The 16,362-nt window shown below is 30.2% G+C and overlaps 3 protein-coding genes across 5 annotated transcripts in view; 2 read left to right on the top strand and 1 right to left on the bottom strand.

Moving 5' to 3' along the window:
* The window catches only part of LOC145333872 (mitochondrial uncoupling protein 4-like), a 103,821-nt gene that overhangs the window by 19,982 nt on the left and 67,477 nt on the right, over positions 1 to 16,362 (bottom strand). The window lies entirely within an intron of this gene.
* LOC145334824 (malectin) lies at positions 690 to 7,303 on the top strand. The gene is made up of 8 exons (XM_080180452.1): positions 690 to 847; positions 1,353 to 1,453; positions 1,954 to 2,078; positions 2,572 to 2,636; positions 3,167 to 3,297; positions 4,184 to 4,279; positions 4,869 to 4,946; positions 6,114 to 7,303. The coding sequence occupies exons 1-8, from the start codon at positions 793 to 795 to the stop codon at positions 6,252 to 6,254; spliced, it is 792 nt and encodes a 263-aa protein (XP_080036578.1). The 5' UTR covers positions 690 to 792; the 3' UTR covers positions 6,255 to 7,303.
* On the top strand, positions 7,341 to 16,309 carry LOC145334825 (uncharacterized). Its single transcript, XM_080180453.1, has 7 exons — positions 7,341 to 7,655; positions 8,057 to 8,114; positions 11,435 to 11,533; positions 12,140 to 12,236; positions 12,936 to 13,003; positions 14,368 to 14,469; positions 14,811 to 16,309. Exons 1-7 carry the CDS (start codon positions 7,548 to 7,550, stop codon positions 14,843 to 14,845), a joined length of 567 nt encoding a protein of 188 aa, XP_080036579.1. The 5' UTR covers positions 7,341 to 7,547; the 3' UTR covers positions 14,846 to 16,309.

The raw sequence follows: 16,362 nt of genomic DNA, 5'->3' as shown, positions 1-16,362 counted from the left end.
GATGCTTGAAATGGACATATACTTACGTTTTCAGAATTAATTTTAGAGATGCGTCGTGTTTAAAATTATACCTGATCGTAGAAGGAATCTATATGACAAAATCAAACGCATAGGATAATATAAAGTGTTTTAAAGGGACTTATTGACTTTCTGTTATTAGTTATGCTTTCTAAGTATACAATATATAATATACATTATTGTAACAGGAATCTTCATTCCACGTTAAAAATCTAATCTTATACCTAAATCTTAGCTTTTTGGTATAAATGAAAAAATCTTCTCAAAGAAAAATAATATCATATTACCTTCTAAATCTAAGACAAAGAGCATTCTAAGTAAAAGTTTTTATATATCATATATCAAGGAATTCAATTGAGTTTCAAACAGAAAAACCAGAATTTAATCATTCAAATAAATGAAAACATGACAAGGATGAAACATGACAACATTCATAAGAAGCGAAGCATACCTAGTATTTTTAAAGTACAGAATATTGGGATAAAGTAACTGTTCAGTAATATATATATATCGCATCGTATTATAGACAGTTTTCCGCGGATATTAAAACTAGCTTTTTTTGCTATGACGGGCGGAAGGTCAGGGTCAACAAAACTGATAATAATTTAATATTTTTTATTTTAATATACGAAAAAAATTGTCTATAATACGGTGGTATACATGATTTTTCAGTACGACTAATTACCAGTTCTAGTCCAGCCATACTGGAAAATTATATATAGGTATTACAGGAATCACTATAATATAAATAAAATTTCAGGAGCTTATTTTACAATGTCACAATGGCACTGCATATTAAGATTATCAATAACAGTATTATTTTTATTAGGTAAGTTTTATTTTTTCCATAAATATACGTTGGTGTGCAAAAATATTCGTCATAGGGGGAGGGGAGGGGGGTGTCTTAATCTTGCCCTAACGCAGAAAAGGTTGTTTAAGAACAGAAATTTTCTTAAAAATATCCTATTTTTTGCAAGAATTTTAGGTAGGTAGTAAGAAAATAAATTTATTCGGAATTTATACCCTACCTACAAATAGATATAGTTACCTATAGTAGGTAATAACTATCCTAATATATAGAGTAGTAAGGATTTTTCTGTCTGAAGCTTAAGATCTCAATAAATACTGAACCGATTGGGTTCTCTATTTAAGATAAGATTCACATAGGTCCTGTGAGGTGTTTAGGCTATTTTATTTTAAGAATAAAGATTTTTGGATGGTTTAAAGCTATTAAACGTAGCCGGTTGTACAGTAAAAAAAAAACTCAGATTACCCTTCTTATATATCTCCTTACATGGCAATTCCAAAAAAAAGTTATTAAAATGTAAATCTAGGGAAGACAGTGGGACTAGGAGATATAATCTATGCTGTCAACTGTGGAGGTGAGGCACATACTGACGTCTATGGAGTTCAATTTCAAAAAGATTCAAATAAGGTAAATTTTCTTATTCAGGATAAGTTTAATTAATATGTGCTGATTTCTTTCTAAAAATAAAAAATTTTATTTAAAATATACCCAATTGAATTTTAGTTTTTGGTTTTCATACAGTGCAGTGAAAATGATCTGGATCAAATATATAAAAAAAACTATGATTTTTTTAAGGCTGCTAGCAGCCAAACAGCTGAATTTATAATTTATGCTCTCAAAAAATTGTAACGGACAAAAAAATGCCTACAAATAATCGGGAATAGTCATTAATCCTGCAACGCATATAAATGCGCAAAAAATATTCATTTTAGGCCTTTTTTCTAAAATGCAACATTGAATCTAGGCGTTTCTAGATTACTTATACATCTTCTTATGGCGCTTATAGCGATATGCGATCCGTATGGCAGCTACCAGCCTTTAAAGTTCATATATTTGTTATGTTATCGATCCCAGGAACTTTTAACCGTGAACTGCACCAGATCCAAAATATGTTGGCTTTGTTTTAGGTCGGGACAGCATCAGATTTTGGAAAACAGCTGATAATAGGTCGGATAGCGCAGCAAGATCAAATTCTTTATCAAACAGAAAGATATCATACCTCTATGTTTGGATATGATCTACCTCTAGCAGGAAATTTTTTTATTTTGTTCAGTTTTTTGACAGGGTAATAACAAAAAATTTCAAAAGCCTATTTTATATCAAAGCCAAAAAAATACATTTAGACAGATAAATAAACAAAATTGGTTAAAGAGAAATCTATACAAGAATCCTTTTATATAAGTAACAGGATATCTGTCAGTCTGTTTTTGTGTACCAACAGTCACGATAACCGAAGAACCGATATAGTTCTACTTTATAGTTAAGTTTCTCTTAGGTCCTGGGAAGTTTAATAACCCTTTAAAATGAAATAGCCCCTGAAAAAATACTCTAAAAATTTTTTTTATTTAAAAAAAAACTATAACAGTAAGATGGGTAAAAGAAAACAAATAAGCTTTTAGTCTGAAATCTCCAATAGCAGCTAAGCAAATTTCTCCTCCAGGGCGGAGTGAAAGAGGAGCTTGTTATGGTTAAAATACATATTTTTTAAGAAAAAAACGAACAAAATAAAACTTTCAATAAATAGGCGATGGTGATTATCTTCTTGTACTGAAACTAAGTGAAGTCTACTTCAATGCTCCAAATATGAAAGGAAAGTCATGGGAAAAAAACAGTTTACTTCTTTAAATTCCAGTTTATGAATTTTTGTTCATCTTAAATGTTAAGTAGCAAGTTTTTATTTATTATAATATATATAATAGTATTTAGTATTTAGAAAACAAGAAAAATATGTCTTTCTATTAAAATAGGGTTTTTTTTGCTTAATTCTTTACCTACCTAACTATATTTTTTTCCAATTTGTTTCAAAATCAAACAAAAATCATATAAGTGTTTAGTAGCATTTAACTAAAATATGGAAATAACGGGATAAGACAAAGGCTGATAAATTGATGTACATCCTCATCAATGATGATACACAAAATTACAATTGGTGGTTGAAATGTTTGGACACTCAACTAACTAATAAAACTAACTAATAAAAAATTAATAAAAGTCCCAAAAGTTGTTAAACCAACGAATAAGAAAAAGTAATTATAAAACTTTGGGGACTAGTGTAATAAACAGCCCAATGTCTCCTACCTCCCTGAAACTAATAGCTTTTTCCATGGACTGATCTTACAGTGTTTGATATTGTACTGAATGGAGACATTATGGTTGTGTCTGACCTGGATGTTTTTGAAAGAGTTGGCAGGGGAGTGGCTCATGATGAGTATATTGAGTTTAGAGTTGAAAACAACAAAATTCTGTTCCAGGTAATAATGAATGTTAGATTGTCAATTTAGGCTTGTTAGATTAGAATTGTTATATTGATTTCAAACTCTGCATGATTTCCATAACAGTTAAGTCGAGTTAGAAAGCGTAGCAGCTCCATTAGCATTACAAAAAGTCCATATGATTTTAAACATGCTACTTTTTTCCTTTTATAGACAATTTTTTCTATAATGTACCTAATTATTCTATACATCTGATTTTTGGAACAAGTTACAAAATTTTAAGCAATTTATATAACCAAGTCCTAAAGTTTTAAATATGTAAGTATGTCCTTAAACATTATTCTGTATTTACCCAATTTTACAACAAAATATACATTTTAGTTCATACTTATAAATAGATATTCTGCTTAGTAAGTTCTAACACTTTACAGGTGTTAATGTTTGATTTTAAAACTAATTTTAATAAAAAAAATGAAGACTAGTTTCCTTATGCATTCTAAATCAAAGATTTTAATTAAGCTTAGCATCAAATTAAATGTGGCAGGTGTTCAACTTTAATCATATCACCTAGAAACCTAACGACAGTGGAATAGAGTTATTATTACATCGTATTATAGACAGCTTTCCGCGGATATTAAAATGAAAAGAATACATTAAAACAGTATTGTTAAACCCGAAGGGCCAACACTTGGCTCACAAAACTAGTATCATTTTTACAATTTTTTTTTTTAATATTCGTGGAATATTATCTGTAATACATTGGTAAACATGATTTTTTAGTATGGCTGAGAACCGGTTCTAATTCAGCGAATATGAATCAGTTTTGAGGTCATACAGGAAAAGACTCGATTCTATTACACCTAGAACCATGATTAAATTAAAGAGTAAAAACAAATTGTTATAATTTTGTATATTTCCATTTTAGGATGATGAATCAGAAATTCGTGCTGGAATGATAAGAATAGAGTTTATCAAGAGTATCCGAGATAATCCAAAAATTAATGCCATTGTTCTTATGAAGGTAACATACAATTTCAACAAAATTTAAGTTAAATGCAACAAGATAAATCAACATTACAAAGTTACAGTATGGGAAAAATACAGTTTAAGTACCTAGAATCTAGATAGTTAGATGCCTTTGTTTATTTTTAATAATTATTTTTTAGGTTTAGTCCCTTTCGTGGCAACGCTCCTTGAGGGGCGATTCTTCGTATTTTCACAGTAGCTTTTCTTCTATTTCTAGCCTCTGCGGGGGGCTCTAATCCTGCGGGGTTAATAGGCTAACCCTGCGGGGCAATCACCTAACACAATAACACCTAACCTAACCTAAAATATCCTGTTAAAAGCCATTTTAAAAATACGACGAATCGCCACGAAAGTGACTATACCCTTTTTTTACTAAAAAAATGTTATCTTTTATTATTCCAGTTTTTTTGGAATTGTCACACCCTTATCTATAAAATAACATTAAACCAGACTGTATCAATATGAAATATTCCTGAAGATCTATCAGAGTTCTTGGCTATAATAAGATTGCCAAAATGAATATTGGGTCAACACTCTTGTCCAAACAAAAATGTGTGAAAATGACAGGTATTTTTAATATTTAGGGAAAACTTTCTGACTGGCCCCAGCTGCCTCCCCCACCGCTGGATAACGAAGAAGAGGATTATACAGAACCAATACATGTAAATATTCAGGGGTTTATATTTATAATACAAAGTAGAATGATGTCTGTCCGTCTGTCTGTCTCTCCGTCTGTCTGTCCGTCCCATAAGATCTCAGTAACCACTGAACCGATTGGATTCTACTCTTCAGGGAATATACCTACTGGTCCTGTGATGGTTTTAGGCTATTTTCTTGGGGGGGGGGGGGGGGGGAATGATGGGTTTCAGAGATTTGAAGGAGTTCATCTATTGTATTTGTAAAAAAAAATTTAAGGGGATACTTTTATCAAATCTTGATTGGATTTTTCTATCTTTCTTAGAGGTGTATATTAATTTATTTACATTTCTTATCCTTTAAAATCCCTGATTTTTTTAATATCAAAGGTAGGGTTGGCAATCCGAATCTGCCCAATTTTTGGCCAATTTTGGAATCCGGAATTCGTTTGTTAATAGCGGATTCGGATTCTTGATTGGTAGGCTAAAATTAGCGTCTTGAGTTTCTTGTCATTATCATCATTTATATATCTAATATCTAATATCTATTAGAATCTGGTTCGATTCTCGGAAGTGAATTATAGAGAACACCAAGAACATTTATTTTTAGGACAAATGTAGCACTTAATTTTTTTATTTAAAAAAAGCCTTTTAAAGTATTGCTAGAATCCGGAATCCGAAATCCGCCAAAAATAAGAAACCTAATCCGGTTCAAAAATTTGACGGATTGCCATCCCGAAAGGTACGCCAACATTAGTGTACGGGAAGTAGGGCAAAGTTTGGATACACAGCAACAAGAGTCAGCAAAAAGTATCTTTAAACTTATATAAAAGCCCTAAAGTTGAAGTGTTTGTTATTTCAATTCAAAATAACAAATACTATGAACAGGATATATCTCCAAGAAATAAATTCAATTTAAACTTGATCCCATTGTGAAACATTCCAAAACTTTTACATTCTAAAAATAGATTATGTAACTGCATCGTTAGTAGGGAGGGGGGGGGGGGGGGAGTATATAATACCTTCTATGGGAGGGTTATAAAAATAGTTATAAACCTTCCCAGGACCTATTAGAAGATATATCATAAAGTATCAATTTGGCGGTTAGCGAGATACAGACTGTAGGTAGACACAGACTGACAGACATACTATTACTTTTATATAGGAATAAATAATGAAAGGTTATTTTTACAGGATGCACAAACAAAGAGGCGTAACCCAAGTGGACCCAAGGTGGCTGACCCCTACACAGAAGCCGACTCCACCTCATTATTGCCAGTATTTGTTGCCATTGGGGCTTTCTTCCCAATACTCATCTGCCTATGCAAGCTTTAAGACGGCAACAATTAAACAGTGCTACATACCTAGCTAACAAAATCACAAACTAGTATAGTTAAAAGCATCTTATACTGTTATTGTTTTTATATAATTTGACTCATTATTTAAATTTCAAATCATGTTAACATTGATATGAAATAATTTTCCTTAGTTTTTATGATTTAACATCACATTCTTAAGTATTATCACAATTAGTGAAATTGATATGTTTCAATTTAAGAAAAATATATTTCAGGGTAGAATAGTCTTTGTTACTAGGTCAAATTTAATATCATGTACTTAATTTACAATTAGTTTCGTTGAAATAACTTTTTAGCAACTTTCATTAGATTCACCATGTCCTGGGCATTATAAAGAAAGGATAATGTTATGTTTTGTTTCATATTTCACAAAATTTTTTATTTAAATCAATATATTATTACTTTCATGTTGCACCAGATTTTCATGTACTCACATAAATTGATGCTAGCAGCTGGCTAAAATAAAGAAACCCACAATGCACCCTTTTAAATTACCAATAAATGAGGTCAATATTAGCAAGCTAATTTGACGACAAATTTTCTCCTGGCAATATATCCAAGTATATCCTATATCCATTTGTATGTATTATTAAGTCTATTAGCATTTATCATTTTTGAATAGATTGAAATTTTGACCCCTATTTAATCCATAATTATTTAGTAATACATAATGTACTTATTTTTTATCAAAAATGAAACCTGGAAAATAAAGCATGCATCACTAATAAGATCATAAATTCCAATATAAATAACTGAGTAGGTACCTATCTTTTAATATTAAATTAAGTGGAAAATATATCAATAACAGACTGACTTTAAACTCTTGGATGCCATAATACCTGCCATGATAAAATAATTAAAATATCAATATTAGTAAAATAAGAGCTAGATTTAATAATTGCTGTGTAATTATGTAATTAATTTTTATTTGTTTAGTTTTGTTATTTTCTGTTTGTCAAAAATATAGAAAAATTGAAAAATCTTAAAAAAATGTTTTATTACTTGCACTATTCTAATTTCAGAAAACTCTCAAAATGAACTTTAAGATGGGAATAAATATGATTTATACATAATAAAATATTTGGGGGTCTCATCTCAAGGTTTTACCCTCCCCCAAAATAGTTATAAATCTTCGGACAAATAAAAAGCTACATTCTAAAGGAGAACCATATCGGTTTCAGCGGTTCCAAATATCCTAGGTACAAACAGACAAACTGAAAAAACACCTTAATACTTTTAAATAAGGATAAAAATAATTCTAGATAATAAAATGGACTGGTCCGAGCTGGTCATTATGTTTTTATTTTGTGGTATATTTGGCCGGTATATGGTTTATGAACCTTATCCTTGGAGAATGCTACAGTCACTTACATATCAGGTGATAATATGTAAAAATAAGAGGGGGAGGGAGGAATCTTAAACAATTTAAAGGGTGTAATAATATTGCGCGGCTTGTGGTAATAGTAGAAAAATGTTACGCATACCGTTAGAACCGCTATGAACTCTAGTTTTTAAAAATATAAGAACAGTTCCTGTGCTACAAATAATTTAAAAGCTATGTGGGAAAATGTCCCAAAATTTACTCGCAAGTCAAGTTTCAAGTTACCACAAGCCGTGCAATGTGAATTTTAAAAATGTCCGCATTTTTTTGCACACCCTTTAAGAAAACATTTGAAACATATCATTAGCAATCATTGTCCTTGCCTCCGGGGTGGGGCGAATTATAAAATTATACACCCCTGTTCCCTTAATATTAAACTAAATTAAATTGTATTTCAGGGTGTAGTATTACTCTGTATTAGTTCAATAGCAAGAATTCTTCTTATTTTATTTCCAGGTAACCTTTAAAGTTCAAAATACATTAAAATTAATGTTAAGATCCAAGACTATACAGACCATTAAAGTAAAACACTAGAAGGGAAGGGGTTAAATAACTATATGTTCCCATCCTAAGAACCTTGTGTCGACTCTCAATTGGGTCTTTGAAAATCAACCAATAGTGTCGAGAATATAAACAATTAACACAGCCAAGAAGCAAAAACAATTTGCTAGCAGACGAAAAAGGTTCTTGGAAAAAGGGGGGAGGTAGTTAATCTGAGCTGGATCTTTTAATTATTTGAGTGGTGAGCCAGATCGGGGTGAGTTGAGGGGTAAGCCAGATCAGGGTGAGCCAGATCGGTTCGGCTCACCCTGATCTGGCTCACCACTAAAATGATTTAAAGATCCAGCTCTGTATATACATCTATGCTATAGATCTGTTAACCTATCCATAAAATCTAAACCTAAAAGTAATGTGTTTTTTAAAAAAATCCTACAATTTGATTTTGAAAAAAAAACTTATAAACTTAGCATTTGGGCTTATGGTGCAGTATTGGTAATTTATCAGAGCCTAATATTTTAAAGTAAATGATCTTTCATCATTTCTTTCCTGCTTTAACCCTCCCAACCAAAGGAAGAAATAATTTGTATACAGTATTGAAGAAGACTTGTGAATATTTCAATTTGTATGATATAAGCTATCTATTTTCAATCATGATATTCAAATTTAAAAAGACAATGGTGACAAAATCCAGAAGCACCAAAAAAGAAGTATGGGAATTTTGATAATATTAACCATTAGATTTAAGAAAATCAGATGAAAAACATGAAAGATATGAGGAAATCAGTAAAAACAGAAAAGCGGCTAAAATCTGCTTTAAAGCAGTCAGACTGCCTTGGATGTCATGTACAAATGTTTAGAAATGTTGGCTTCAATAGCAGTTGAGTAAATCCCATTTCCTCCTTAGCCATTAGGACGGACTGATGAACAGACAAAGTGAATTATGGAGTAGTATACATAACTACAAACAAGAATTTGTGTGTGTTAGGTGATGTAAGCCTGTTTGCTTAACTTGCATCTTGATCTCAGTACATTTTAGTATTGAGGACACTCTTGCATTTAAAAAAAATAGATTAAAAAAAACTTTAAACAGTAGGATGGGTTCATATCGGAATTAGACAAAGCGGGGATATGCAACAGATAAAAGTAACCTTAAAAACATTTCTGACCGAAAAAGAATTTTAAAAAATTGAGTTTTAGAACACGACCACTTAAAAATATTTTGAATCAGAACTATGGCTTCATGGTGCTCCCTGGAAAGGCCTTGAGGAGCTGAATCAGGAACTATTGTCCATTTCAAAATATCTCGTTCCTAGCCTTAGAAATCACTAAAAAAAACAAAAAATTTTAAGGTTTATTGAGAATTGTCCAATTTGTAGAGGTTTTTTAGATTTTCTCAGGCTAGGAACGAGATTTTTTGAAACGGACAAAAGTTCCTGACTCAGCTCCTCAAGGCATTTTCTGGGAGCACCATGAAGCCATAGTTCTGATTCAATAAATTTTTGACTCCCATTTACAAATAGCTATACAATTGAATGTCTGGTCGTCAGCGGTTTTAAGACTTAGGATAAATTTTAAATCATCCAGAGGTGTATTATATCTATATAAATTGAGTGCAGATCCCCGCTTTGGCCTCAGAAAAAAAATGTCCAAAATCGACCCACCCTATTAAACAGATACCTAAACATTTTTAATTTTTCATGGGGGCTAGAGACTGCGCCCATAGCATCTAGCGACTACTAATTCATCTAAGGGGTAAGTGTGAGCTGAAAATAGCCTAAAGCCACCCCAAGACTGAAATCTAAAAATAAAAGACTAAAACCACCCTGCGACTAATGTAAAGCTTCCTTAAAAAACAGACAAAAACCTAATATGAATAGAATAAAATAACAATTTATATATTTTATACCAATTGGTCCTACTCAAGTTTATTCACCAAAGAATGAAAAACAGACCAACAAAAAGCTTGATACCTATGTAAAAGAAAACTATTAGAACTATCTGAGATGGGTTTTTAAAAGATGAATGCCGCGTTTTTTCAGCGTTTTTTAGACATTGATTGATTGAACGAAGACGATAGAATTTCAACAGAGTATATAACTTAAGAATACTGAATTTTAAATTATTTTCTTAGCAATTTTTAAAATGTCTAACACAGCTCTAAAAAGATGCATTAATTAATATGCAGCAAAAATGGATTGAAGATAATTTGTTTTTCTTCTATGAAGGCCGTACCAACAAAAGCGAAATAATTAAATAAATCGTTGTATACTCTTTTAGATTTCGCGAATGCCGCGCTTGTTATTCATAGCGTAAAAAATGTCGAAAAAACGCGGCATTATCTTTTAAGAACCCATCTCTGAATATTCAAAATGTAAATCTTTTTTTCATAAGAATATTAAATTGAATATAGGAGTGTCCCTTTATTGTGAATATTAAGTCAACATGACATTTCTCAACTTTACCAAACAATCTTGTTATATAACAGTGTATAGTAAGCTTTTAGTTAACTATACAATTTAGAGGATTTCTAAATATATAGATACATTGATTAACACTAAAATTAAGCAATTTGTATGTGTGTGTAGCCATAGTTTCTCAGTGTTTGGACCTAAGTAGTCATGGGGTAGGACGCTACTTTTTTATAGCCACCAGGGCCAGCTCAAGGTCCACGTTAAAGCACATTATAACTTTACATGCTATCAAATGGGTACTCCTTTATATTACCTAACACTCACTGAGTATGACAGATGTCCCAAATTAAGTCACATTAATAAATGACGCTCTCCACAGAGGAGTTTGGGACTGACTATTTAACGAGTATCCAAACTACACAACCAAGGGGAAGTTGTTTGAATGTATTATGCAAATTCAAAATAAAGCTAATAAAGTCCAATTAATTATTAAAGAATTAATATAGTTTTTTTTTAAATAGAAAAATTCTTATTATGCCAAATCCAACTTATCATTGTACTGTAAACGTATATGCTGCAATCATAAGTGTCTTGGTAGAATTTTGATTAAATAATTCTAGTTTATTAATATTAATGAATTGAATAATACTTTACATTATAATGTTAACTCTATATGAAAGGGGGATAGCAGTTGAGAATCTTTTAGTAACCAAATCAGAAACACTAAGAAACTCCAGCAAAGAAAAGAATTACAGCATTGAACTTTGGCATTGCGGTTGGTTAGAAATAGTGTCATCTCCCCTTAGCTAATCTTGTTGAAATAAGTATATAATATTTTAACAAAATAGTTCTAATTTAATTTAGGATTAAAATCTGTTGAGAGATGGTTGAGAAGTACAGCCTACACTATGGCAGCATTTATATCAACTCTATCATGGCTTCTATTAATTCCAGTGGATCAAGGTAATTCAAATACTTCCTACCTAATAACCTAGGTACCTACTAAAATATAATTTTTAACAAAATCATCTAGGTGTTGTTAAAATCAAAACTTTTCTATTTAATTTGAACCTGTAAGAATTGTCATATTGATTTTCATTACATGGCGATTCCTATAACAGTTAGGTACGATTTAGGAAGCATAGCAAATCTTTATTCGTTACCAAAAAGTCAATACGTCCAGTTGAAACATGCTGATTTTCAATTTTTTAAATCTGCAGAAAAATTGTCAGTCATTTTAACAAGATATATATTGACTTTTTATTAGAACTAAACTGATGCTTTTTTGTATAATCTATTCATTTGATAGTGTATGATAGGTTTCCTACTTTTTAATAAGTAAATCCTTATATAAAAAGTAACATGATGTCTCTCAGTGTGTACTGAAGGTTTATAACTATTTTGTAGGTGGGTAATCCCAATAGAAATCATCCTTAGAAAAGAATGCCCCCCCCCCCCACCAATTTTTTTACTATTTCTTTTTAAAACTCAAATTGAAATTCACCCAACTTCACCTGAAGTGCCCATAGAGACCTCTATAATAACATAAGTGAACCTAACATATTTCAGGCGGACTGTTAACATTTAAAAATCACTACTTCCACACCCTGAATATTTCCTATTGTGTTCTGCTCATGTTCATGGCTAGGCAAGAATGGAGGCAAAGGTAAAAAATTTCCAGTATGGCTTCGAAACTGATTAATATCCAGCGGATAAGCCACTCTGAAAAATCATGTATCGTATCGTATTATGTCCAGTTTTCTACGAAGTTCAAAATGTACAATCATAATATTATTAAAACGAGTTTTATTAACTCGTTTCTTCGGCATCTCGGGGTAAACAAAACTGGTTTTAATCCTATATTTGTACATGTTTATATCCGCAGGAAACTGTTTATAACACGATTCGATAAATAACTATAATCAAGAGTAGCAAGAGTCACGTGTAAGGTTTCAGGGATCTAAAGGGATAAGATAAGACAATGGCCGATAAATTGGTGTATATCTCAAATGATGATACACAAAATTACCCCTTCTGTGGATTACAATTAGTGGTTAAATCGTTTGAACACTAGAATTAATGAACCATCCAATCAAAATATAATTAAAGTCCCCAAAGCTGTTAAGCCCATGAATAAAAAAAGATATTATAAAACTTTGGGGACTAGTGTTCTTTTAAACTTTCAAAAACTACCTATTTGAAATGCTTTATTTTAATAACATACACTGCACTGCAATGAAACTTTCAAAACTTATTTTTAAGTAATAATAAGAATATTTTCAATATCCTAATATTTGAAGAAGAAAAAAGTATTTTGTTAAGATAACACATTATTAAAACTTTAGATAAAAGATTATTGTTTTAGGGACTTCATTTTTCCGTTGATGTATGCAATTGGATATGTTGCCTATGAATGTATAAATCAATTTTCAGGTACGACTTATTCTTAAAAATCTGTTTCATAACGTACAAAGTAAATTTAAGTTTTATCTTATTTACTAAGTATATTTGCGATTACTTTTATTTAATGAAATCTTCCAATTTTTAACATGTACAAAACGGCCTACTTAATTGCTTCAAGATCCATGTCAGATCTATATAGGAAATAAATGTCTATAAACGAGCTCAAGTTTTCCAAGGTATATATGATTAAAACTCATAGTGCTCCAATAATCCATAATAAACTCTCATTGCCCAGAACGATAAGACCCATTATTTTACTTTATTAAAAATAAATTCATTTTTTTCATTTCATGTTGCTATTTACCTTATATTGATGTATTTAATTTCTAATCATAAAAAAGAAAATTTAAATTTATAATATAATAAATTTAAGAAAACTATGTTTTAAAAGAATTCGATTGTGGCGACATTTTGTGTGTTCAAATATTAAACTAAAATTGTAATCATCATCATTAACCCTTTGGTGATGGTAATGTAAAGAAAAAAATATAATTTAAAAAAATCTTTTAAAAATCATTTAAATTATTAAATATTTACTTTCTTTTAGATAGTAATGCCGGGTGAGGAAAATAGATTTATTGAGAAATAGATATGCATATAGAAAACTAGCCAATAGGGAGATAATTATATCGAGCCAACTCTAGTGCATTTATATTTGAAGATATCAAATCTAGAAATATTAAAATTATTTTATAAGAAATTAAATATCTCTTTGTAAATGAATTTAAATTTAAGATTGTGAAACTCTATAAAATTTCATAAACACACTTAAATACTTTTTATAAAAAAAACCTAAAATATCAATGTTATGAAACTTGCCTATTCTAAGAAGAGAACAAAATGTTTAATTTTTGAAAAATTAAAATTGTACCTTTCTATTTTAGTCTAATTCCTTGGGTTTTCTATATATATCGTTTGTATTAAAAGAATTTACACTTATGATTGTACATTTTTATATTCGTAGAAAACTGGATATAATTCGATGCTAGACATAGTTTTTTTCATATTGATGAGAACCGGTTTTAATCCACTGGTTTCGAATGAATACGAGACATAATTTGTTTTCACCCATTCTTAACAAGCAAAGAACTATCACACTTATCTTTTAAATGAATGGTTGAGGGGTTAGTTATTTTTCTTATGTGGGGGCTATGCCAGCGTTGCCCTACCCATGCAGGGCTAAGCAGGGGTGAATTATTTTTTTCAAAGAAATATCTCGAACCCATAATAAGTAGAAATAATAGAAAATAAGTATCAATTTCCGTTAGGGGTAAATTAGGCACTACTTCTATTTAAATAATAAAAAAAACACTTGTTATTTTATTTTTATTTAGGATATGAGGCACTTTATCCTTTCTTGGATTTCAAGGCAAACCTAGGACTGGGCATTGGAATCATAGCAGTGTCTACAATTCTTATTCCTTACCTACATTGGGGTAAGTTTTAATGTTCATCTTAAATTCATTTTGAACTACTTTATTACTAAGCTATATCTTTCGTCCAAAAATGCTCATATAAAAGTAGAAGGGCGGGTGCGACACTTTTTAAACCAAAATAAAAATAAAAAAGAAGATAAAGCATTGAAATTTGATGTAGCAGTTGCTTTAAAGAGGTAAAACAATTTTTAACAATGCCTTTTTTCTAATGAAAGTAGTTCTCTGTTCTTTTCTTACGTATAATCCACTTACAGAACAGATGTTGAACAGATTTGTCCTATATATTAACTTCCAATATTATCAAATATTTTTATCTTAAAATAATTGTGATTTGTTTTCAGGACTTTGTAGACTGAACAGAAAGATATGGGCCTGAAAAAAATCCTGGAATAGATATTTATCGCATCGTATTATAGACATATTTCCGCAGATATTAAAATAAAGATTTAAAACAGTTTTGTTAGGCCCAAGAGGCCGAAGGCCTAGGGTAACAAAACTGGTATTCATTTTATGATTTTTATTTTAATATTCGTAATAAATTCGCCGCAATACGATGCTATACTTGATTATTCAGTATGTCTGAGAACCGGTTCTAATCCAGTGGATATTGATCGGTTTGTAAGGCATACTGAAAATGTAAATATTAAATCAAGTTTTGTGCTATGTTTACCCGGTGTTTATGTGACAAATAATTGTATTGTAATTAGGGATCTAAAGGGATAAGACAAAGGCCGATAAATCGGATACATCCCCAATAATTATACACAATATTACCTATTCTATAGATTGCAATTAGTAGTTAAAACGTTTGGTCACTAACTAACGAGCCAATCAATCAAAATTAAACATAAGTCCCCGTAGTTTTTGTACCAACGAATAAGAAAACATTGTTATATAACTTTGGGTACTAGTGTAATTAACAGCCCAAAAGCTTTAATTTAGCATTCCTTAAAGACCAAGGATGGAGTGGAAATTCCATAGTAAATTACAGTGGTACCCAAAGTTTTGGAAATAAGATTTCATAATGGTTGGTTTAAAAACTTTGGGTACTTTAACAAATCTTGAATGGTTACCTAGTGATTAACAAAATTGTTCAAACTTTTTCACCACTATACAATTAGTTTTTGATTTTTTGGGATTGGGAATTTGAATGAATTCTTCCATTATCTTATCGCTTTAGAGCCCTGCTAAAAATAAATTTTACTAAAAAATATAAAAAGTTACCAATATTTTCATAATTTTTCCGTATTTAAAAGGGGGAGGTAGGTTGTGCTAAAATTCTGTAAAGATGTGCGTTTTAAAGCTTAAAAACAGTAGTAGAATGATAATATTAACTAAATATGTGTATTCTTTATTGAATAGACAAAATTTTGTACATAATTATATTTAGTGAATATTATCGTTCTACTACTGTTTTTAAGCCCTAAAACTCCCACCTTTACGGAATTTTAGCACAACCTATATCCCCCTTTATATAAAGTTAATTACAAGCTTTGAATTATTAAATTATAATTGCAAGAAAATTTAATAGTTTGCTGTGCTTTATTGTGATAGACAAGCAAACTTTTGTGCCAATATTAAAAATTTACAAAAAATTTCCTTATATAAAAGAATATTTACACATGTACTATGTACATCAAATTAATCTAATTATTTTACAAAGTATGTTTAAAAAGTTTTCTTTCAAATGATTTATTATGTATATCTTGTGCGAAATATTTTCATCCTTGTTTGGTAAGCTTCCATATATTTTTATCATATTCTTCTTTTACTTCATTGTAATTTTGCATAAAATAATATTTATAAAATTTATGCTTATTTGAAAAATAAACATTGAATAAATCTACATAAATAATATTTTTATTTCTACTTTTTAACAAGAATAGTTTCCAT

This window comes from Acartia tonsa, chromosome 12 (genome assembly GCF_053477335.1).
Source record: "Acartia tonsa isolate MP-2025a chromosome 12, ASM5347733v1, whole genome shotgun sequence".
NCBI classification, from domain to species: domain Eukaryota; kingdom Metazoa; phylum Arthropoda; class Copepoda; order Calanoida; family Acartiidae; genus Acartia; species Acartia tonsa.
Note: the sequence above shows the minus strand (reverse complement) of the source record. Positions and strands in the feature narration are given on the sequence as shown.

Excerpts from the sequence above, each read along its gene's own strand:
- LOC145334825 (XM_080180453.1), top strand. The coding sequence starts at position 7,548 with ATGGACTGGTCCGAGCTGGTCATTATGTTTTTATTTTGTGGTATATTT. Across the intron at positions 8,115-11,434 it reads TCTTCTTATTTTATTTCCAG|GATTAAAATCTGTTGAGAGA; the intron begins GTAACCTTTAAA and ends AATTTAATTTAG. Across the intron at positions 12,237-12,935 it reads AGGCAAGAATGGAGGCAAAG|GGACTTCATTTTTCCGTTGA; the intron begins GTAAAAAATTTC and ends TTATTGTTTTAG.
- LOC145334824 (XM_080180452.1), top strand. The coding sequence starts at position 793 with ATGTCACAATGGCACTGCATATTAAGATTATCAATAACAGTATTATTT. Across the intron at positions 848-1,352 it reads AACAGTATTATTTTTATTAG|GGAAGACAGTGGGACTAGGA; the intron begins GTAAGTTTTATT and ends ATGTAAATCTAG. Across the intron at positions 4,947-6,113 it reads ATTATACAGAACCAATACAT|GATGCACAAACAAAGAGGCG; the intron begins GTAAATATTCAG and ends TTATTTTTACAG.